Source organism: Caloenas nicobarica, chromosome 3 (assembly GCF_036013445.1).
Source record: "Caloenas nicobarica isolate bCalNic1 chromosome 3, bCalNic1.hap1, whole genome shotgun sequence".
Lineage (NCBI taxonomy): Eukaryota > Metazoa > Chordata > Aves > Columbiformes > Columbidae > Caloenas > Caloenas nicobarica.
This window is the reverse complement of record NC_088247.1, coordinates 6,040,413-6,065,017: the sequence shown is the minus strand read 5'-3', so window position 1 is coordinate 6,065,017 and position 24,605 is coordinate 6,040,413. Positions and strand designations below refer to the sequence as shown.

Sequence of the window (24,605 nt, the reverse complement as noted above, 5' to 3'; positions counted from 1 at the left end):
GAGCTGAACAAACCAAATCCTGGTGACTGTGCTAAGGCTCAGCCTTTCCCGTAGTCAGAATCACTGTACTCAGATGCTAGTCTACAGTTAAAGCTTTTTCTTTTCATATTCACTTTTTTTGCACTGAGCCCCTCCTCTCAAAGATCTTGGTGATGTTTCAGTGTCTCTTGAAATCGAACCTGTAGTGCTAAAACTTTGGGCTCCCAAAGGATAAATTGTGGAAACTCCAGTTTTCCTCCTCCCCAGTGGCATCATTGACATTATCTTCTGACTCCTGTGGTACCAGTAGTGGAAATCCTGGCTTTGTGCTCAGCCTTAGTAACTTAACACATGAGCAGTTTTAGAGGAGCTGCATTTAATTTTAAGACTGTACAGTTGAATTCCCAAAGCAAAGATCTCAGGACAGAGGAAATTATTTGTCCTCTCCTAATGGATGAATATAGGTCCACGGCTTGGACCTGTTGCCCATTTCCAGAGGATTTAGCAAGAGACCAAGTACTTGTGTCCCTTGACACGAATCTCTTGTTCCCTCTATTTTATCAGCCTTCTTGCTCATTCAGTTGATAATTTATTGGATTGACTCTCAGTCGACTATCTGCCAAAGCCCTTCTGGTTCATAACCATTTTGAGAATGTGCAAGTTTGAATTGTGAGTCACTGGTAGCTAAAATATTTATGAATTCACTGAATTTGACCAAATGTCCCCATAGCCAGTTGAAGTCTAACGGTGGCCAATAACTTCAGTTTCAAGAGAAGAATATGAAGTGCACTCTGAATGGTGAGATTCATGGCATATTTTCCTGTTTTCCTACATTCAGCAGGTGAAGTCTGGGTTCTGTAGATACATTAGGGACAAGTAGCCTCCTAACATTTTCCGTTGAAGATCAGACCTCTTTAAAAAAAACAAGAATCATGGAGTTCTGTGAGACACCACAAGGTTTTATTTATGAGTGCTTTTGTAGACTCTGTTAAAAGTTTAGAAGTAGACTGTAGACTAAATTTCTAGTAGGACACCATGAAAATCTTTGATACAGGAAATTTCTGCAAGCAGCTTTTTCTATCATGTTTCCTTTATCTCTGTCAAAACCTCTCTGCATTTTTCTTCAAAAAACTTCATGGCTTATACCCATCCCCTTCATGTCATCCATCCTGCAGTCTTGACAGGTCAGTCCAGTCTCTAATGGGCCTAGAAAATCGGTCTCTGTTGCCTCCAGAATGGCTTTTCTAAAGAAATGCTTTCTCCCATACTGCTCTTAGGCTTAGGAGTAACTTCCCCGAACAAATTCAAAGATATTTTCCATTGTTGTTCAAATTATCTGTGAAGTGCCCTCATATTTTAGTGTATTCTAGTTTTGAGAAAATATACCGTTTCCATTAAAGGTTGTTTCAGAGCATCTCCACGCAAGTTAAAGTGAATTTAAATTAAATAAAAGATCACAGCATTTGCACATTCATATCCCAGTTGTGGACTTTATACCAGTTGCCAAGTTATCTATTCCATCATTTTAGAACTCAGCCTATCTTTTCATTATAGTTTAAATCCCTCCCGTTTTTTTATGCCAAGAACATACTTAAGAAATAAAATGCGTTAACTTTTCCAACAGTTGCATTCAATTGGAAGGATCTAGTAAACATTACTGGAGCACAGCTAAGGGAAATCCCTTATGGCTAATAAAAGTTTGGTAGTAATAGCAAATAAATTTTGAAGTTTTCATAATACATTATCTCAATGTCTCCAGTGCAAAACATAAAACAAAGCAGGCCCGGAAGCTATTGTATCATTTTTAAACGATCTTCAAATTCTGGAGAGAATCTGAATAAATGTAATAATTCTCAAACTATTGAAGTTCTGGCAGAAATGTTGCTACTTTTTTCCCCCTATTGTTACTAGTATTTCTTTTAAGAATTTCAGAGTACATTTTATGGCTTTTTCATGTGAATAAGAAGATCTTCCTACCTCCTGGTACTTTGATTTTAACCATTTGCGCAGTTTCAGTCCATTAAAACTGTCTTTTAGCAAGAGGAAGTATAGTAATTCATCCTTACAGGGATGTTGTGACTCAAACGCTCCCTTCTCTTCCTGTTGCTTGATCCACTGTAATGAAATAATAGATTTCATTTCATAACTTTGCAGTAGCAATAAAGAAGAAATTATGTTCAAAAGGCATGTTTATTTTTTTCCCCCAGCCTTTTCATGGCATAAAAGTGATTCTTTCTCTTTGTGCTAAAATAATATGAAACAGCCTTTTCAAACTTATGTCCTTGGGAAATGAATGCTAATTAAAGAATGAACATTAAATAAGAGTTAGGAAATCAGTACCATTTTTCAGACACAAGTATCTGTTGTTGAGCTTTTACATTTATGCTCCTTCATGTTGCTTTCTTTTCTTTCTCTGAGTGAGACCTCCCTCCTTTTTTCTTCCCTTCATCTTCCCAAGGAAAAATTTCTCATCTCCATGCTATAATCTGTACAATTTACCTTGCATTTTTTGAAGAACTGAGAATTATAGTTCATATAAATAAAAGTACAATACAGAAAACCAACACTGCATACAAAAATTAGGACTTTTTTCCCTCTTATTTTTACAAGAAAATGGGTCTACCTTGAACTGTGACTATTGTTTTCATAAATTTCCCTCTATTTTTATCTTTAAATTGGATCAGAAGATTCTTTGAAGAAAGTTGCTACAGATTTAGGATTTTTAAGCCATTTTGAAATGAACTGGAGAGAGATTTCTTGATAGACAAGCAAACTTCATAGAACTCCCTTTTTTTCTTCCATTGTGAGTATACCTTGTCCCCATTGACAAATTATTTTCCCTAGGATTAACGATGACAGAACAGACTGAGGCTTTCTCTACTGTTGTAATGTACAGTCCATGCATATATTGTGTTTGAAAAAGCATTAATACTAAATGTTTTTCACTTTTTTTTTTCTCTTAGTGTTTTATTTTTCTACTGATAAGTTGGGTATATTTTATAAGACGACACTTGTCTGTCAAAATTCTGCAGGCAGTATCAATTTATTAATTAATAAATTATAATTAATTTATTAATACCTTAAGCCCAGACACCCAGATGACCTGTCTGCCATCCAAAACCATTTCAGCCAGTAGTCATTCACATGTAGTTTGTGTCTCAGTATTTAATTTGAGCAATCCTGTGGCATTTAGTTGTAGTCGCCATGCAAACTGACAAGCTCCTGCTGGGTCGACATGTACATTTGAGCAGATAAGAATAAAAAATAAGAAGAAAAACCAATCGTGAATAATTTCAGTAAAATCTTTTAACTTACAGACTCTTCCACCACTGGCTTACTGTTTCCAAGTGGTGTATCTCTTCAGGGCTATGAATAATTATAGAGCTTTCTAATGGAAAATGTTGCCATTTTGTATTTTTGATTGAACCTCAATCCCTTTTTTCTTCTCCTGTCTCCTAATCTAAATTTTCAAAGCAATATCTTGCTTTGTGGGACTTAATTTTGTAAAGTATGTATTTGTCCTTCATATTGAAGTGTTTGAAGATTTTTTTTTTTTAAAGACTTTGGAATCAGTTCAGCCAGAGGATCAAGGTTTTGTCATCTCTATATTCAGTGCACTGATGATTGCCTAGTTCTTCATAGTAACACTTGCTTTGCAGTTCTTTCATTAGCCTGAGGCTTGCTCTAAAAGCACTTTATCTCTGCACTTTGAGTAGGTAAATATGTGTCTTATTTTCCCTATGACAAGTGAAGCCTGATTCCAATTTGCTGTCATATGGAAAGGAAGAGTATTTATTTAGTGTTCTGGTGAAACTAATATAAGGCAATGATTGTTTTCCTGTGTGAGCAATGTATGGATGCATGATTTAAACAAATGTTACTCTCCATGGCAATGGGAGAAAGAATCCTGTTCGTATTAGATGGTGTCTCAGTCAACAGAGAACAAGTTCTTTTCTGCTTGCAGCGTTGGAAAATGCAAAACAATAATCCTGCATGGTGGTTTCTTCTGGGATTTGTAACCAAAGGACAGAAAGCTGTGGTATAATGGGAACCTCTGCTGGTTTCCATGCCATAGTAATATTGGAGAAAGAAAAGAAATAGAAATAATTGATGGAGAGGAAATAAATCTCAGTTAATAGACTAAATATCTAAAAATGATATTATCTTCAGTTCTTAAGAAGGGAAAATTTTAGTTACTTTTTATTTGTTTTACTAAAGCAAAAGTGAATGCATTTATTGCTGAAAAGATTGCATGTTCTTGTTTTTTTCAAAGTAACTTTTAGTACCAAAAAGGCATTCAAAGGATGTAACTTAGATGGTAGTAATAAAGTTGAGATTCTCAGCTTGGAATGGCTATAGTGGTACTGCTGTAAAAATGAAACAGCTCATTGTGAATGTTTGAATCGAAATGGAGTTAATTTTATTATAATTTCCTCAAAAAATCCAGCATTTATTTAGTTAAGATACAAGGGAAATTTGCTCCCAGTGATTTACGGTGGGACGGCACCATTTACCTCAGCATCTAGAACATCCAGACAATCCTAGAACATGGACAGTCAATAGAGGACCTCTACTCTCACCTTCTTCAGAAACAGAGAGATGTGTGCAGTGGTTGGAGTGCTTTTGGCCATGAGAATTTTTCAGTTTCATATTGGCTAAGGAGTCTTTCATATCTACAAAGTTCCCACTTCACAAAGCTTTTTTTCACGGTCTCTGACTCATTCTAGAGAACACTCATCCATCGTTTGCTTATTTTTTCTTCCTTGTAATAACAATAACTAGAGTAGAAGTTTCCAAGTTTGTTTTCTTGCCACCGTTATCATCACCAGCAGTGGGAGAGAGCATCAGCAGTGGCATTCTCTCACCAATTCTTGAATTAACAAAGTCTCTGAAGTCACTGAATAATTCGACTGTAATAAAACTGAATTCAAAGAGCCTGAATACTTTTCTGCACTTAGAGACTTCATAGTTTTAACATTGTTGGTATAATTTCACTTTGTTTGGTCAGTATTACATGCAATAAATTGCAGGTGTGCGATGGGGTTTCTTTTATTTCATGGAGAGTAGAAGAATCACAGAATCACACAATCACAGGATCACAGCACGGTTGGGGTTGGAAGGGACCTCTGGAGATCACCCAGTCCAACCCACCTGCTAGAGCAGGTTCACCAGAGCAGATCGCACAGGATCATGTCCAGGCGGGTTTGAATGTCTCCAGAGAAGGAGACTCCACAGCCTCTCTGGGCAGCCTGGTCCAGGGCTCTGGCACCTCAAAGGAAAGAAGTTGCTCCTCATGTTCAGATGGAACCTCCTGTGCTTCAGTCTGTGCCCATTGCCCCTCATCCTGTCCTTGGGCACCACTGAACAGAGTCTGGTCCATCCTCTTGACACCCACCTTGAGATATTTATAAACATTGATGAGATCTTCTCTCAGCTTCTCTTCTCCAGCTGAGCAGCCCCAGCTCTCTTAGTGTCTCCTCATCAGAAAGATGCTCCAGACCCCTCATCATCTTCATAGCCCACTGCTGGACTCCCTCCAGTAATTCCTTGTCCTTCTTAAGCTGGGGAGCCCAGAACTGGACGCAGTAGCTCCAGATGCGGCCTCACCAGGGCAGAGTAGATGGGGAGGAGAACCTCCCTACAGGTGCAAAGTGTTGGTCTAAAATGTTGCTTTTGGAATTAAAATTGAAAGAAGGAAAAATAGGAAAAAGTCATGCCTGAAGCTTAAGTTGAAATGTAGTTATTGGTCATAACTGCATTAAATTATTTTCCCTGTGTGACAGAAAATGCAAGAGCAAGCTCTAATTTATGAAGTTTGGCTTAAATTATTTATAAAGAATACATTAAAAAAGCAGACTTTCTTTGAAAGGTAATTTTTTGTAAAATAGCAGTATTAATTTTGTCATTTACTTGTAAATTTGTTTTCTGTATTTGATCTACTCAATATAATTTGAAAAAATCATTCAGTGTTTAATAGATGCAAATCTTCACTTTCAGCAGCAGAGCCTAGGCTTTGGAAATAAGGTGCCATTTTTCTAATATTTTTACTTGTTCATAATTTAAACAAGAATGGCTCAGAGTGTCAACAAATGTGAGTCTCAGCTATGCCTTTATGCCTTCTAAAAATCAAAACCAGGGAGCACAAGGATTCAGCTTTCCTTAATCCCAGTTCATGGTGTGCCTACTGAACTGCAGGAGTTACTACACCACATCCAACGAGCTGAACAAACATGCAGAATCCACTGTGAAACTTGAATTATTCTACACATGAGAGAAGGTTTTTACCTATTTTCCCCCTTCCCTTCTCCTATGGAGCAACAATTAATTCTTATAGACATTACTAAAGAGTAATGAGGTCCCTATGTCTTCATCAGCAACCTGGATGGGTAATACAGGTATGGGCAAAAACTTGGTTGATAATATGAAATGGGAGGATGGCTGACAAATTGCTTCGATTCAACAGGAGCTTGATGAACTTGAGGATCAGATGGACATAAATCTGGTACGTGTCCACATCTGTGGCAGAATAACCCCATGTGCCACAGTGTTTTGGGAATCTGCTGCTCTGAGATGCATTGTAGGGTACAACCTGAAGTTGTCCTGGGTGGCTGAATACATTCCAGCCTCTCCTGATGTTGTATTTATACATTTCCTTGAAAAGAAATGGTCCGTGCATTAACTCAGAGTTGTTTAGTGTTACTCAGTTTTATGACATTGGTCTATGGTTGGACTCGACAATTTTAAGGGTCTCTTCCAACCAAAATGATTCACTGATCCTATGATTTCCAACAGGTTGAAATGATAGCTACACCACAGGTTAGCTCCAGGAGCTCGGTGCATTTACCTGTTAGCCCATTCCACTACACAGGCTGAGTCCGCGTCTTTTTCTAAAGGCTGTGTATATTTTGAGATTTTTTTTTTCTTTCTTTTATATGTTTAGAAGGATCTTGTTGGTAACATTAAGAATATCAGCTCAAGCAAGCTGCAGGATGTGCAGCTCTTGCTATTTTCTCTCCCTATAAGTATGTACCTTCTTTTTTTTTTTTTTGCATTTCTTCTACTTGGATTATACTGACTCTGTTGCTAACAAAGAAAAATCAAAACCAAAAATAACCCTGCAACCTTTTCCATAAACAAAAGAAGTATGTGGGTTGCCAGTAGAAGGAAGAGAAATGATGGCGTCCAAAATGATATTAAATGTTCAATTTGAACCAATGCGAATGATAACAAGATATCTTTTCATCATTGTACTAATCTGTAGGGGTATTTGATAACAGTGGTATGGTTCAAAAACATGCAGGCTGAGATGTAGGTCTGTTTATTGGAGTTCGTAGGACTGGCCTTCACACAAACTCAGTCTGAAGGCAGCTGAGGAAGGGGCTGTTTTCTCCTATATTAGAACAGTCTGACTTCTTCAGTTTATACCAGCTGCTTTGATGTCAAAGCCATCATTGTGTATTGGACTTGTAGACATGCTCTTCGTACTTTCAAAGGAAAAGGGTCCTTGTGTAACCTGCTTATTGCTGGAGATACTCTTGGGATAATTCTTCTCCAGCTACTAGTAACTGGCTGCAGACTTTCTGCATCCAGGGCTGGATGAACTGTGGAAACCAAAAGCTGTTGCCATCTGCTAAAAGGCAACACGAAGCAGTCGATCCAAGGACCATGGGGTGCAAACTGATATTTTCTTATTCTCGTGATCTGCGTGAACTGAAATTCACTGTATTTCAAGCAAGAAGGTGCTTCTCTAAAACCTCAAATTGGGACAGAGGGCTTTATCTTCTCAAGGTCACACATAATCACCTGGTGGTACATTAAACAGTCTTCGGTAAAAAATACTTAAATTTGAAAACGGACACCTAATAACAAGAAAATTGTTTGTCTTTCAGTCTGCAGATGAAAGTTTGATGGTTTAGACAGCTTGTGACGATTTGGTCATGCCATTTAACCCTTGTGCAGTCATCCTAAATTATTACCTATTTCAGTGCTCTAATAGATTCTATAATGTAATTCTCCTCCCAGGATGTGCTAACTGTGTACAGCACATTCTTGTGCTGACTAGTGGAAATAAACTCTCTATTTTTCCCATGTATGTTGGGATTTGAAGCTCAGGTGTCAGAATTAGTAGTATGTGAGATATAATATGGAGAGATTTAAGTGAAAAGCAAAGTTTAATTGCTTTCAAAAAAGTATTGAGATGCTCTGTTTAGAATACATTTGCACTATATCTAAATTCAGAATATTCTTTTGGCATTTTTATAGTTGCGTACTTTTCATCTAGAAAAGATGAAAAAACAGGACATTTTTCTGCATATTTAGTAACAGAACAACCTTCCTGCCTCAGAAAAAAATTGGCCAGGTGAACTATGATCTAATTTTCCTCTATAATGAAAACAAAATCATAGCTTCTGAAGCATTATTCTTGGCTCCCAGCAGTTTCAAGGCATGCAAACATTACCATTTCGACTCCGTCCTGCAGTTTAACTGGAAGGATTATGTCACAACACGGTATGTTTGTTTTCCAGCTTTTTGTCTGTGTGTCCATCAAGACGTTTTTGCAGAAGTATCGGTGATTGTTGACTTTGGAGGTAGTGGAAGAAAAAATAATTATGAAAAAAAAAAACCAGGCAGACAGTACCATTGAAGTGACTGTGCTTCTGTCACAGGAGAATGAATACTCCTTTCAACAAATCTATAATTTGCAGAAGTTGCAAAAAGAAAATAGCCGTAAGGTGACTGTTAACATACTTGAGTTCATCCTGCCAAGAAAGTTAACTTCATAAAGTCATTAAACCAGTGATTACATTTTAAAATATTATTCCCCAGCCATTTCTTCTTAGACTTTAAAATATAGTTACTGTATATACTACCTTCTTTGTAATGTGAAAAATTGTAAAATACGCTTATTTTTCATAAACTCCTAATTATTAACAGAGCTATTTGTGCTGCTATAGTTAAAGTCATTTCAACACTTCCGTTATTTAAACTTCACTTTTAGGGGTTCATAATTTGGCTGTAATAAAAAAAAAAAAAAAAAAAATCGGGTTCCAATGTCTCAAATATTGTTTGCCAGTGTTAGGAAATTTAGCCTGTTTTTCTTTTAAGAAGCTAAGTAATTTAGATTGTTTGCTGTTCTCAAGACAATCCAGACCAAAATATTTTGTAACGTGGACTAATTTTAATCATTAAAAAAGTTACGAAAAGGCAGTGAGTACATTGGATCTGCTGCTACCCCAGATTCTGTGACTGGCACTGAATATAGCGGAGGCTTTGAGAAGGGAGATGCTGGGAAATTCTTGCCATATCTCCACTGTTGCTGTATAATAACCTCCTATGTGAAAAGTTATTGCAGCATTTATATCATTTATATTCTTCTGGGGTCATGGGCAGTAGACGCGCTGCTCACGAAGTAAAACCTCCCCCGTACTTCCACTGCAGCGAAAGGTGAAAAACCTCCTGACTTGAGGCTGCGTAGCTGAAAATTGCTTTTCTGGAATGATAAATGCTTGTGTGCTCGGAGATGGATCGTTTCTTTGGTCTGGCTTCCTGAAATCCCCCTTCATCATGTAACACGGTGGCGGTAATGACTCAACAAGGCCTTCAGCTCCGGAAATTAAGGAATCGGGGCTTATTGCATATTAATGGTAATTCTGGGACAGTCAAATAAGACAGTTTGTTAGAATACTAATTATAGCAAAGCACTCATGTTGTGGTTTGAATGAGTCAATTAGGTGTGTGTTAAAAGTATAAATACATCTTCCCCCCAACCTTGGCCATGTGGTACGTAATTTTTTTTTAATTGCCTGGATACATATTTACCTGAGCATATCCTGGTTTCCCAGGTAAATATGTGTACCAATGCAGAACTCATTATGGTCTGTTTGGATAAATAATCCATATTTTATAACTGTACAGGAAGTAATTATTTTCGTATTTTGCTTTCTTGAAGCCAAAGAAATTAAACGCTGTGTGTTCATTCCTTAAAATAAAATAGATGCAAAAGTCAAGGCAATATGAGAATAAAGTTTTCATTGTTTTGGTAAAAACTGAGAATATTATTCCAGATTTTGATCTTGTATTTAGCCCAGAATAACTCCATTAAAGTAAACAGTGTTGTTCAGGATTTACTTAGATGCAAATGGGATGTGAATTTGGCCTCCTCTCCTTACCCTCCCTTCATTGGGGGGTTTCTGTAAGCAGCTTGCGCACAATCTTGGCTTTAAATGATGTTGTCACATGTTTATCATTTGGAAAAATAAGGTATTTCAGCTACTCACAGAAATTAACATATCTGAATTTTATGATAAGAAAATTAATGTTTTATAGAACCATAGAATAGTTTGGGTTGGAAGGGACATTAGAGATTATTGTTATGTTCCTATACGTGTTAGGGAATTAGAGTAGGCTTTCACATCGGATATTTCTGCCATTGTTTTATATGATATTTGGAAAAGCTGTGTTGTGTTATCACCATGCCAAGGTCAGGTTTTGTAACACTTTTAAGCTCAGTGGGCCCAAAATCAGCCTTGGCATAAATCCATTAACTGCAACAGATTTACACCAGAGATGAATATTGGCTCGTTCTTGGTAAATTTATTTTTATGCAGCTCTTTATATTTTATGTTAGAAATATAAGTAGCTTGTGTGCCCTCAAACTAATCAGAATAAGAAACAGTGTTGCTTATGCCAAAAAACAGAGCTATCAGTTTTCACATTCTTACATTTTTCAAGTAAGATTATATTACTGTGACTTCTGAATTCCTGAAATCTCTCTGGTCTCTGTGACTGCAAGGTCCAAAAGAGGGTTTCAAGGGGAAAATCTGAAACTCTTCACGCAGTATGTTTTTTGTTGTGCATACGAGATACAGTTAACGTTTTGTATGCATGTGATTAGTGTGGAAAAAAATTAATGCAGTCCAGTATTATGATTTATGGACTGAATCTTTTGCCCACTGAACACTTGCCAAAATGAAAATCTTTTCCCCGCCTTCTCCTCCTTTGGATATTAGAAACAGCTACTGTTTTTGTTGATCTTTTTAACTTCTGAATAGGCCTATTTCAAGACATAGCAGCATGGGAGCTCAGATTAATAATATACTTATTCAGCCAGTGATACTGAGTGAAACCATTGCTAGTGTGAGTATGAAGGATAGGATTTCTTTAAATTATTTTCAGGTGCATTAATGTATTTCTGAAAGAAGAATATAGAGATATTTGAAAATAAATTAAGTTTTTGTTTATTCATCATGTTACAGGTGTGTATGAGTTTTAATATCAAGAATTTTTAAAGTTGTCTCTCCTTTTGTGCTCACTATCGGTTCATCTGTCAGATGGTTAATGAGGATACGAGCAAAGAAACTATGATTAAATCTTGTCTTTTGGACAATGTTTTAGAATTTAGAGGACAAGGTGTATTCCATGCTGTGAAACATCCTTTCTATCCCACCTGCTCTACACCATCATTTTACGCCAGAGCCAAAGTCTGGCAAGGTAAAAGGAGAAAATCCTGTAGTCTTCTCCTGTGCATTTGGGCCGGGCCTCCTTGGCCCTGTAGTTTGATAAGCACCAGCTTGTGCAAGTTTGGTTTCTCATCTTGTACCAGTTTTGATATCATCTATTTGTGTATAAACTAGTCTGATTTCCTACACTTACTGATGCTGAATCCAAGGCTGATGTGCTTAGTCCCTTACAAAGAGATTTTTGCTCTTTACAGCACAGTTTGAGGAATTTGGGGCCTTTAGAGGAGCCACTGTGATGAAGGTGAAGATAATTCTTTGCCTCACACTCCTTTGGCCACCTCTTAGCAATTTTTGTGGCATTCACTGTTCAATCCTATCTTTTTCTATTTCGTATCTGAATAGCCTGGTCTACTCAATAAGGTTTTTGCATTTACTTGATTAATACAGTCGGTGTTTCTTATCAATTTTCTTTCTCCCAAATGAAATAAGAGTTTGCCTAAAAAAGTCTTCATGTGAATCTGGTTTGTACTAATGGTGAGTCAAGTACGGGTAGAGTTTCTTTCAAAAAATACTTAGGTAAGCTGTTTAAAATTATTATTTGTTATTCTAAAAAATCGTGCGAGCGATCAGCCACCCTTCCGCAGTTGCATTTAAAGTGCTATGGCAAGAATTTGGCATTTTTACATTGCCTGAGAGAATTATATGTGCTTTTTCTGGGCTAATGTGGTGCAAGGAAAGGAAAAAAAGGCCTACAGTGCTTTTTAAAAGCGATCATTTTAAATATAAATGAAAAAGCTTTTGCTTGAGATTTGTCAAAAGTCTTTTAGTCTTTTTATGAAATTGTTATTCACTTCTTGGCTAACAAGAGACAAGTGAGTGACACCTTAGAGAGTCCCGGTTGTGTTTTAGTGCGTAGCTTGTATTTTGCTACGCACTACCATGCAAAATATTATCTGAACTTATTTAGAACAAACTCTAGTGAATAATTTTTTAACACAGAAACAGCCATTCTAATTTATTAATTTATTTTAGTTGCAGCAAGCAGCTGAAGTTTCTCAGCTGAGAGGAGCTCGAGTCATCTCTGCTGAAGATCTCCTGTTCTTAATGCGCAAAGATAAGGTATGGTAAAAACACAGAAGTTTCTTACTTTACATAGTAAACCGCTTATTAAGTGCTTGCTTAAGCTATGTGAAAGGAGTCCCTCATCACCAATAGTTTTATTTAAAACCATAGCTGCTCTGCAATTGTACTGTATTGTGCACAGTACAATAATTGCATAACATTTTAATTAATTGTCCTTTTTTCTAGTAACTCCTATTACGAATAGGTTTTTTTACTAGCTTTAGGGTGGGTACTGTACCTTAGAGCTCAAAACAATTTCTTAAAAAGGTATAAATATCGATCCTTATCCTTTATATCCCTTTTATTAAAAATCAAGCATTTTAATTTCCTCCTATTTATTCAGGGTGTCAATGTGACATTTGACAGTGCGACCATTACATTTTTGTCATCTAGGCTGCCAGTAAATCCTGTCTTGATTTTTCCTTTATAATATTTTTCCTGTTCTTTGCCTCACTAAAATCTCCAGATGTAGGAATGATCTTGCTTTCTCTGTATAATAGGTAGAGCAGGTCAAGAATTAAAACAAAGAAAGAGTTTTCCATGTTAAATTCATTTTCTTTCATCAAATTTCAAAGTTATGAAAATAATTATTATCAACTATTTTTATCAGCATTATTTATCCTTCCTTTATCTCCTTTTGTTCCTTATTTTCTCACTTTTCTGCCCTCTTTTATCTCCCCTTTGTTTTTCTTTCTCATTTGGTAGGTGAAACGTAATGACCAAATCCAAATCAAAATTAGAGAACACTAAAACGTGGAAACAAATTGCAGTTTCTTTGTCTGATATGATCCATAAGGCTATACTGAAAACAATGGTTAATATGGATGTCAAAGTTCATGGAAATATGCATTTGTAGGCTTCAACTTCCAAACTAAGGAATTTTTTTGAGTACCTTAAAGAAATCTGATTTCTGAATTTCAGCTTTCTGAAAGTTAAACCCATTTCTGTCTCACAGTTGGCAAGCAAAGTACCAAGGAGCTCAAATAAATAATATTTAATGTGGAATTGCTACTGATCTTGACGTACTTTCTATGTATGGATTTTCTGCAGAATCAAAATTATGCACATATAAATAATTATATTTACTGAGTAATGTATTACACATTTGTATGTTTGTGTTACAAAGTTAATCTAAATAAAAAATAACTCTATAATACTAATTAATACAAATGCTTTTTTTTGTCTTAGAAGAAGCTTAGAAGGCTACTTAAATACATGTTTTTTCGAGACTACAAATCTAAAATTGTCAAAGGAATAGAAGAAGATGACCTCCTTGAAGGTAGTAAAAAAATTACTTAATTTGGGGATGCTTGATATTTTATAAGTGTGCTGAAAAGCTCAATGCAAAGTATTAATGTCTTGCTTAATAGTTAAAGACACAAAAATATTGTCTTTGGAGTAACTTGGTTTAAAAGCTCTGCTTTTCTGTTTGAAATATTTCAGAAGTATTTGCATCTACCATCCAAGTGATAAGTAAGACTGGTTAATGTCAGAACTCTGTCAAAGTAAGAAACTGGTGCTGATTAAAGGGCTAATTGATTTCAGCATGTGTAATTTAAATGTGGCAGCTACTGCTTGCCATTGAATGGACATTTGTTAAATTATTATCAAAGCGTTTTGACATGTTTTACAGAAAAACCCATAATCTGAGGTCATTGAATACTAATATATGACCTGGGCTTGTTTTCAGTGTGATTTAACATTTTGTATTTTGAATCTGTGATTTAAAGTATGAGAAACACTTCTGTTTCCCCATTCCATGAGCAAGTCACAGATTTTATGACCAGTGCATTTAAAGGAAAAGCTCTTTGCATTAAAAACATATATTAATTTATGCCATATAATTTGCTGGTATAAAGTTTGTTTCGTTGTTGGGGTTTTTTTTTTTATGTAATTAGCATTTATTTGTAAAAAGTTAATTTAAAATTTATTGCAGCAAATCTAAAGTTTGCCGAACTTTTATAACGTCTAGCAATGTCCATACTTCTTGTATTTATTTAACTTATTTCCTTTCTCACACCCTTTTGTACTTATTTTTTTCCCTTACAATAAATTCCTTTTGGTTCCTCTAAGTATCCCCATTGATGTTAGGTAAACATTGTACTTCTTGCTCTGACTTAGTCAATCTGTTGATAAGTTCTTGTCAACTCGTTTGAGATTTAATTTGTCTGTGGCATTTTATTTTCACCACACATGAAAGTATATTGTTTTGTGCAAGCAATCCGGCAGTGTAGCTTCCTACCTGACAGCTTTGGTTTTTTACTACTTAAGTCTATGTCACTGTTAAAACAAATAAAGAATTTTCATAAGCCATTTAGATGCTCATGAAATACTTCCTAAAAACAGTTAATCTGGGAATTAAAGGTTACATTTTCTGCCGGGCTTTGGTAATTGAAGCCATTAATTTTGTCTTGGGAAGCTAATGTCTTTATAGCTGCTATTCTGTTTAGAACAGCAGAGATCATCTTGCCAAGGTTCTCTAGATTATGCTGTAGGGCAATGGTCCATCACCTGTGGAGCTGCATCTCAGTGTTGGTGTTATGGTTTGCTTTAGGCTGTAGGTAATGAGGGTGTTCTACCTGCTTTCAGGAACGAACATTTCCTCCAAATATTCTGTTGTACAAGTGAGGTTTTTGTCCAACCAAAGAACAGTGGTTTCTTCTACAGCTCTGTCTACTGTGGATCCTTCAGTGAGAAATAATGATATATGAACAGTAGGCTAGGTTTCTCTAAATTACTAAAAACCACCAGGTTATATTAGAAAACACCAAAGGTGAGTTTTTTACTACAGTGCTACTGCAGGTTCATCTGATTCTAAAACATGTCCCTCCTAGGGACATTGATTGATGTTTGGAGAAGCCAAATAACTTAAGTTTTTTGGTTTTTGCTTACCTTTGTGAAGACAAATTCAACAGTAATAACACCAACAAACGGCAGAAGCTTGCTCAAGACTTTCTCAACTCCATTGACCAGACTGGAGAGCTCTTGGCCATGTTTGAAGACGATGAGATTGATGATGTCAAACAAGAGCGGATGGAGGTAATTCTTTTATTTTACTGATACCTATCTCCAGCAGAGAAAACTGCAAAGTATTACATATGTCATGCTAGTCTGATTCATTTTTGTGCTGCATGTATCATTGTTACATATTTTTTCCTTTTGCCCAGATGGCCTAAAGGGGTCCTATTTCCATATTTTTCCTATTCTCTCAAGTCTTTCCTGATATCTAAGCACGCATGCTGAGAAGGAAGATTATGAAAGGGTACTTATGGATCTTTCTGTCTGCCATGTATTTGTATTTGCTTCTTGTAGGAAGCAGATTCTATTTATAAACATTTTGCATTAATTTTTCACAATCATTTTTTCTTTTTTTTTTCATTATTCCTCTCATTAGAAAATTGTTTCAATATCATTTGAGGACTTTTTTCATAACACAGCTTACAGATAAAATATTCTGTGCCAACATGCTTCAGCATACGCTCTTCTATCCATCCTGCTTTCGAGTCTTATTTTCTGATCTATGTACATATGAAAAATTATGTCTACGTTACAGAATGCAAAGACATATCCCTCTCAAAAAGTTAGCCTGGGCTCAAGAAGCAGTATAACTGCGTTGGCATGGCAATCTGTGGAACGACGGTTTTGACACCAGTTGGTTTTACTCGGTTTAACTGAGGTTTAGCTATACTGGCACAAGATACTACAAGTATGCCTTATAGAACTTATCAACCCTATGTCCTCTCTGTCAGTAGAGCATCTTTCTGAATATCACTTACTCTGAAGTATTTAAAAGATCCAAAGGCTATATCTGCACTAGTCAATAAACTAGGCCAGAGCCAGTTCTGTGGCCCAAAAGACAGGTGATATGGCCTGTTTTCGGTCCCTACAGCTAAATTTTTTGTAGGTGGACAGGGCTACCCTGTCCATCATGAATATAGAGAACAGTTTGTGCCCCTGTTCGTGCCCAGTTCCTCCTCATGTCTCATGTGGGCAACTGGGTGTCAAGGGCAAAACTGCACCAGGAGCACGCTCACAATTCCACACCGGTGTTTGGGCCATTTTCTGTCCTTTTTAGTCAGTGGTATAGTATATGTGGCTGTTGGAAACTTGCTGGTTTTAGAGAGTATTTTATACCCTTTCAGTGGTAGAAGCTGGTTACTTTGGTTTGGTTTTCTTTTCCGTGCTGAGATTGCCGATGCATTCAGTAATATTAGTGTATTTAATATTTGACTATTAGGGCCTCATTTCACTTTCAGGATTTCGTAGAAAATTCTAAGAAATAACCCCATGTTTATCCTGCCCTTGTTATAAGTCTCATTTTTTTTTTTCTTAATGGAGCCCCTTTTGAGAACTGGGACTTTCCCAGTCCTGTTTCCCCTTCCTTTTCTCCATTACAATTACTCAAAATCTAATCAAGAATCCCTTCTCTCTAAGAATTTGACTAGTAACAAGTCCCATTTTCTGGCATTTCAGTATAATATTTTTTTGGTCTGAAAAACTGCCCAGGTTGCTAGAAGTATGAAGTTCCCTGACCTAAACAAGGGCAAATCTGACTCAGTTTGTCTGTCAAGGAATGTGTTCTTGTAATCAAATATTTATCTTTCATCTGACTATATGTTTGGGTTTTTACTCACTAAATTATAATTCATGTGTGTATATGTATAGGTATAAAAAGTAATTCTTCCGTCTGCTCTACTTTATTACATTTTGTGAACTCTTAATCTGTTTTCATGTTAAAAAACAAACAAACAAAAACACACACACTGAAAAAACCAAGATCTACTTATTTTAGAATAGTTGCATGAAGTATGGTATGAAGTCACTACTGTCTATTTTCTTTCTCCTTACTTTTAAAAACTAATGACAAAACATGAAAGATTGCTTCAGTCATGCTGTTCAAAATGTTTAGCAGATTTTTGGCTTTGTTTTGTTTGGGATTTTGTTATCACTTTGAGGCGGGTGGAAAGGAATCAAACATAGTAGGAAATGTGATCCATTCCTAACGGAAGAGTCGTTAGTGGATGGGCTAATCTCGTGTATCGCATTTTCTTTGTACAGTAGATTGTTTAATCCATGCTAAGTTTTGGAGGAAATCCAATAGACACTTTAACAGCGTTCTTTAAGGAATTAGTATACCGAAATTGTGAACTACGATCTAAAAGCAATGTTCTTTTTAGGTATCAATTACCTCAGAAATGTGTATTATCTTGGTTTGGACAACTGTAAATGATTTCAGTTCTACTTTGCCGTGGGCCGAAATCATGCTAAGTTGTCCAGAGCAAATGATAAACATATATTTCTGATGTCATTATGGGCTAAACAGGATATGATTGTTTAGCAGTATGGTTTCAGTTATGATACAAAAAGCAAATATTGTTTATACTCATTTCTTTTAAAACATTTTATAAAATTAGAGCTAAGACTTCATGAAATCACTTGCTGTTCTGTGAGGTCTATTACATATTTGTACCAAAATGTAAAGCTCCAAGCCACTTTCGAACATTACTAAAGGAGAACAAACAATTCTACAGTATTAACTGAAAAACGCCCACTAACGCTGCCTTATTAAAAAAAAAAAAGAAAAAAGACATTCTTCTAGGATTGCATATAGCACTTATTGATGTATCCTGTGGTTTTAATTTGAAGCAAAGGGACTATCTCTAGAACAGTAATAATAGCAATGTACAAAGGAAAGTGGAATACAGGGCAGAAATTAACAGCGAAGTTCACATTACTTTGTCATAATGCATCATTATGTTATCGATACATTCTGATCATGACTTTTTATAAAAACTTAAATACTAGCAATAAATAGTGGCAAACCAGCCAACTGTATTGGCAAAATAAAAATTAATTAAAAACAGAATAGCACATCTGTCTCACTTCACAACAGTATTTTGCCCTCCTAAAAGAGCAGTGAAACACTCATGAAATGCTGCTTGTCAGATTAAGAACAATTATAGATGGAATAAACTGTTCTAGTTCATAGATGTAACTGAGCTGTGCACGTTATCAGGATCGATGAAGTTGTGTTCATAACACGTGACAGTCTCTTGAGAATAAAATCTAGCAGTGTGATCTACCTAACACCCCTTTTTTATTGTACAGGTTACGCTCTGCAACAACCAGAGCCGGTGGTGTTCAGGAATTCGATTTCCCTTCTGTTGCCTTTTGTATGACAGAATCCACGAGAAATAAAACCTTGCAAGTGGATTACAATATTTCTTCCCTCTGTCTCTTAAAAATAATTTAGAGGGGAGAGTTAGGATTCCTGTGGGATGTGGCTGAATTGGTGTGGGGAAAAGGGACACGGTCATTTAAAATCTTTGTATTTTTCCTTATTTTGCAGTTTGGGTAGAGATGCACTTTTGGCTGTTTGTGTCCTTATGTTGCTACCCTGAACCCCTCAGGTGACCTGGTAGAACTGTCTCCCGGTTTGGCTGTGATTTTGTGAATGGTAACTCCAGTTCTGCTAATTATTTGTATGAGAACCACTATCAAATTATCCATTTCTTGTTATTAAAAACAAGTATATCTATTTTAAAACTTCAGTCAATGTCATTGCAAAGCTGACTTCTCTCTTATTCTGTAAATATCCATTTTTGTATCATTTATTTTATAGTTCAAATACCTCCCCCGCCAGCAAAAAAATCTTCCCATCAGAAGTCTAAACTGACGTACAAAGGAATTCATAGAGCATCACGCTGTGAATGCTCTGTTTCACTTTTATCCCCCTAGGATTAAGAGAAACACCATTCATCTGCAACTCTGACTGCTAGTTTAGGGATATATTTCCAACACTCAGATGTTATATGGCAATAATTCAGTTGCAGCAGCTGCCATAATGCTTTCATAGTATATTGCGAGTTTGAATAAACAGTGGAGGGAAAATAACTTTCCTAGAAGAATACACTACCTTGAAAACAGGCTAGATGCCAGCAAAATGTTAAAACTAAGTTACATCCTTACAGAAAGGGACTGGCAGAAGCTTGTGGTTCTTTGAGGTGCATTGTCCTATGAACTACTTTAAGTATTTAAAAACTACAGGTACATATTATTGTTCTAGGAAGTTTGTTGTGGATGTGATTTTTCCTGTACTGCTCATTAGTATTCTTATGATAGTGGGAAATCCGTACAGAGCTCATGGAAATACAGTGGGCCCTGTGCAAAATATAGTAGATTGCAATAAAGTCTAGATGTGTCTGGAATAAATCCTTTGTTCACATGAGGTTAAATTGCTCCCATTTAATTTTGTCTGTGCTCAGATCCAATTAATTTGTGCTTGGACAAGACACCTAAACACAGATATATGCACCTGGGGGTACAAGAAATTGTGCTCCGGAAGTCCACTCTGTTTCAATCATAGAAATAAGGTAGACCTGGCATTTAATTGGGTCTGTAGCAGTAAATTAGGCAGCGAACAAGAAGATTACTTCTTACTGGAATGTCGTCAGGCCAGACATGAGGAAGAAATTTTTTACAATGAGAGTGGTGAGAGCCTGTCCCAGGTTGGCCAGAGAGGTGGTGGATGAACCATCCCTGGAGACATCCCAGGCCAGGCTGGACGGGGCTCTGAGCAACCTGAGCTGGTGCAGATGTCCCTGCTCATGGCAGGGGTGGCACTGGGTGAGCTTTGAAGGTCCTTTCCAACCCAAAATATAATATTCTATGGTGAAAACCTTTATCTGGTCATGCTTTGACCTGAGCCAAGTAGTGCTGTCCCAAACAATTCCTGGGCACCCTCTGGGAGTCAGCCTGGGCCAGGAGTGCTCTCCATGGGATGGTTGGGATGTGGCCACTCTCTTTGGGATGCTTGGAGAGCAGAAGTACAGACACAGGTTGCTCCATGCTGGCTGCCCTTGGAGCTGGGGTATGGACCTGGCATCCTTTAGTGGAGACAACTAAAATTTGGTGAGATAATTCAAAAAAAAAAAAACCAAACCAAACCTATGAGTTCTTCTGTGAAGTCAAGATCCAAAAGATGGTGTTAAAGTACTCAAATTCATTGTACTGATTTGGAAAAGATGCACAAAGAAAATAAGCAGGAAGTTATTTAGAAGCAACTCTAAGGCCTTTTAGTACTACTGTGCTCATTTCACTTGCAAAAATTATGCCAGTTTAAGTGCTGTGTGGGGTCTTTACTCTTTAGGGAGTATCTGTTCATGCGGGGTGTATCAATAACAAACTGGAATTTGATTTAAAGCCCACATGGAAAGCTTAGTGCTGCTGTACAGACAACATATACTTAATAGAAACTGCATGCCGGAAGACAAACTAAAAAGTTTTGTGTTACTAAGCATGAGGGCATTGTTTCTCAGAGCACATAGTTTTTGCTCTATAATTTTAGCGATAAAATTATTTTTCTGATTCTTCAAAAATTATTATTTTGCACTTTCTTACTGATTTCAGATTCTTGTCAACAGAAGGTATATATTGCATTTAGTTGAGTGGTGACTTCTGTTATCTCGTGATACTCTGCTCAAATCTCATAATTCATTAATTTTTAGAATCACAGTTTTTAAGTGTCAACCCTTGTTGAATTTTAACAGCTACACCCTATGAAAGAATACATGTTGGGGGAAGATTTCTCTACAGATTAAAATGTTTAGATTTGTTTTGGGTTTTTCTTAAGCGCCTCATCTCCCACTGAAGTTGCTGGAGACCCAGGCAGTTTAAATAGAGTTTACAGAGCTATTCTTCTGATCAGATGTTTGTATTAATATCTTCTTTACAGTGAACTACACAGCTCTGTGGACTCCTCTGGATGTATTTATCTTACAGGGAATTTCTCTGTGTTGTCAGTGACTATTCTGCTTCTATCCTGGCCATATGTGAGGAGCGGAGGCTGAAAGATTCAGACAAAAATTACGAGAAGTGGAAAAGGCTTGAGTTTTGGGGAACTGGTGAAGGGATATATACCTACAAGTACATGTGCTTGCTCAAGTTCACTTGAGAACAGGAGTGTAATCCCTGTTGCATTTTTGTGCTGCCTTTAAAAATACTCCCACAGATTTACCATCCGTTTATCTTGCGCTGGTCCACATGTAGAATTGCAGCTTTCTAATATTATGCCATTTACACTAGTAGCTCAAGTTATAACCTTAAGTTTGAAGTGATGAAGTTTTGGAAAAAAAGGGAGTAGAAGTTAAGTTTCCTTATTCTTTACTCAACATTGTCGAAAATGGGCTAAGGGATCTCAATGATGGGAAACAGAAGAACAAGCCATAGCATTGAAAACCTTATGTCTTGTGATATATTTATATATGGACTAAATAATTGCAACCTTAAGTGTAAACCTGTATCATCCTCACCTTTGTGTCCAGGCCAAATAAGGGGAAGTTTATCTGAATTTGAAAAGGGACCAATAATGACTGAGTACCAAAAAAAGGAGTGGAAAAGTTCCTGCCCAAGGACACTGGATTCCTGGGACAGTGATGATCTCTCACCCCCGTAATCTGCTTTGAGAGCTCGGTGCATCGCTACCACAACTTGGGCTGAATTTCACTTAACTGATCCTGCCTGAAAGTATAAACATCCAAGTAACTTAGACCAGCTTCTGCACTCAGAAATGAGAAAGAAACAACACAGGGGGAAGTTAATTTCTTAGTTAAGACAGAAAAATGTTTTTCATTTGACTTTTTTTTAAAGCATTTGAATCAGTTATAAGTGGAATTCATCAGACGTTAGGAGAAGTACTTCTGCTGCCTTCATCTGGTTCTTTTTGGAGAATGAGATTCTGTGTATGCAGTGGGACCTTGATGATATGAAAAAAAAGAGTGTGATGATGATCTCTAATAGACTATAAAGTCAACATCAGCTCCCTATATACTGTCTGCTTCTTTTGATATATTATACGTAGATGCAAAGATTAAAAAGAACACAGATGGGACATCAATCAAGGAAAAACCCTTTATTCTCCAGGCAATGCTTTTTTTTTGAATATTGCAAAACATATCTTACCAAAGTTAGGAATCCAAATACAGAGGGAATTAATCTTATTGCATCAGTCCAGTGTTTCCAGATGAGTGTAAAGGTGGCACAACTAGTAGTGCCTCAACTGTCAATTAACTGTCCAGGCATCAAAGTGCTTTTAACCATTATTCAGTATAAAAATAAGCCTACTAATATCAATGGTTTCTCTAATTACACATTGCTTGGGAATGTTTGGCATACTGAGTAAACTCCATTTCTCTTGGCTAATGGTTGAGCTGGTTAAAAGTAAACAGAAAATAAACAGAAGCAGTTTTCCATTATTATCTATATATCTGTAAATATTGCGTAATTGATCAGAATGGAAAAAGCTATCAAGTGGAAAAAGCTCCATGTTACAACCAATAATATCAATAGACTTTTGATGCTGCTACAAATCTAAGATTATTAGGGTTTTCTTGCGTTGAGGTTGATTGCTATGGTGACACAAAGTGTGCTGTTTGTTTGGGTCTTCGGTCCTGGTATTGTTGTTTTTAAAGCATTTTAGTGAACGTTGCTCATACTGTAAATTTAGGCTGTTCTGCTGGGAGGACAAGGTGTTATTTGCTTTTCTGTCTTTCAGTTCTTTGAGTATTTTTTGCTACTGTTTGCTTTCTCTGAAGAAGAAGAAGATTCTGGGCTGTTGTATTTTTGACACCCAAATGACTGTGTTTTAACTTAAATTTTTTGAAGGAAACTTTATATATATATTATTTATATATATAATTAAGTGCAGGCACACATACATATAAACAGTATTTCCACAGAACATTTGATTAGAAGCCAAATGTAAAACTGAAGAAACATTCTTCTTCTAAGTGTATTTTAATGCTGTGTTTATTTGTGATCCTGTGTTTAACATGTTTTTTGCTTAGATGTACTAGTCACCATATATTGGTACTCGCAACACAGTTATTATTTATGTAAACTTTGGAGAATTGGGGAGAAATAATTATGCTGAAGTCTGACAAAGGTCCCATTGGTAGTATGTTGTTGAAATTGGTGTCACGCTTTAAAGTAATTAAAGAAATCAGTGCTGATAATGATTTGTATTTCTGAGGTTGTGTAGAGATGTGATAATGCAAATCTTTTTTTGCAAGAAAGGATGTAATTCAGATGCTTTGGGAGCAATAAAGTGATTTTTATTTCAGGTATTTGAACCTTTATGTAGCAAATTACTAATCTTTTAAGATCTATTAGCACAATATTTAAGTCCTTTCTGAATGAAGAAAAAATGGCAACAGTTTATTTCTTAAGGTCAGATGTTAACAAGGTCTGTACTGAGAACAGTTTTATCATCTCAAGCTTTCCTGAAAGAATTAGTCACTGGCATAAAACCATTTCCAAGATTTTTGTGCCCAGGATTTACTAAACTCAAAAGAAAAATCCATGGAGTTGTAAAATGAATGAAAAGTATGTAAAAGTTTCAAACACAGTATTCCCACTTCTCATTTGTTGCAAGGAAAAGATTTTCTGACACTACTGTGAAGAGCGAGACTAAAACCCCAGCACAGAGACCCCATATTTTTGGCAGAAAGCCTCACAACCAGCCAATTCTCATCAGCCACTGCTGGACCAAGCTTAAACGTGTGCTCCAGAATTTCTTTCTCCTTCCATTGAAGGATTCATATCACAAAAAGCCTTCTGTGGAAGAAAATAAGCTCTTTTCACCAATTAAGGCCATAGGGGAAGGTTCCCTATGGCATGAAATAGAAGGGGGCCTGATGGTGTTCTTCTGTTTCAACTGCTGCAGAAGAGAAAGTTTCGAGATTTAACAGGCAGGGTCCTGGATTTAACAGGTAGTTGAGAGTATTGACAAACCAATATCTAGGAAAGGATTTTCTCCTGCTTCATCCATAGAAGGCTGATGCATGTCTCTCAATCTAAGGCAGTGCCAACTTAATTTATCTGAAGGTTCATTTATCTACTGTTTCTAGACATGGCACGTATAGTAGAGAAGCCCCTTTATATATATAAATATATATATATAAATATAAATATATATCTATAAATATAATATATATATATTCACTAAGGGAATAACAATGTTTTTCTCAGTATTAGACTCCACCCTGG

General features: G+C 36.4%; 1 protein-coding gene across 1 annotated transcript in view; it reads left to right on the top strand.

Annotated features, from left to right (window-relative positions):
* SUPT3H (SPT3 homolog, SAGA and STAGA complex component) overlaps positions 1-24,605 on the top strand; it is a 280,232-nt gene that overhangs the window by 173,037 nt on the left and 82,590 nt on the right. Inside the window, 3 exon segments of the mRNA XM_065630707.1 lie at positions 12,471-12,557; positions 13,749-13,839; positions 15,463-15,599. Coding sequence (XP_065486779.1) covers positions 12,471-12,557; positions 13,749-13,839; positions 15,463-15,599 — 315 coding nt within the window.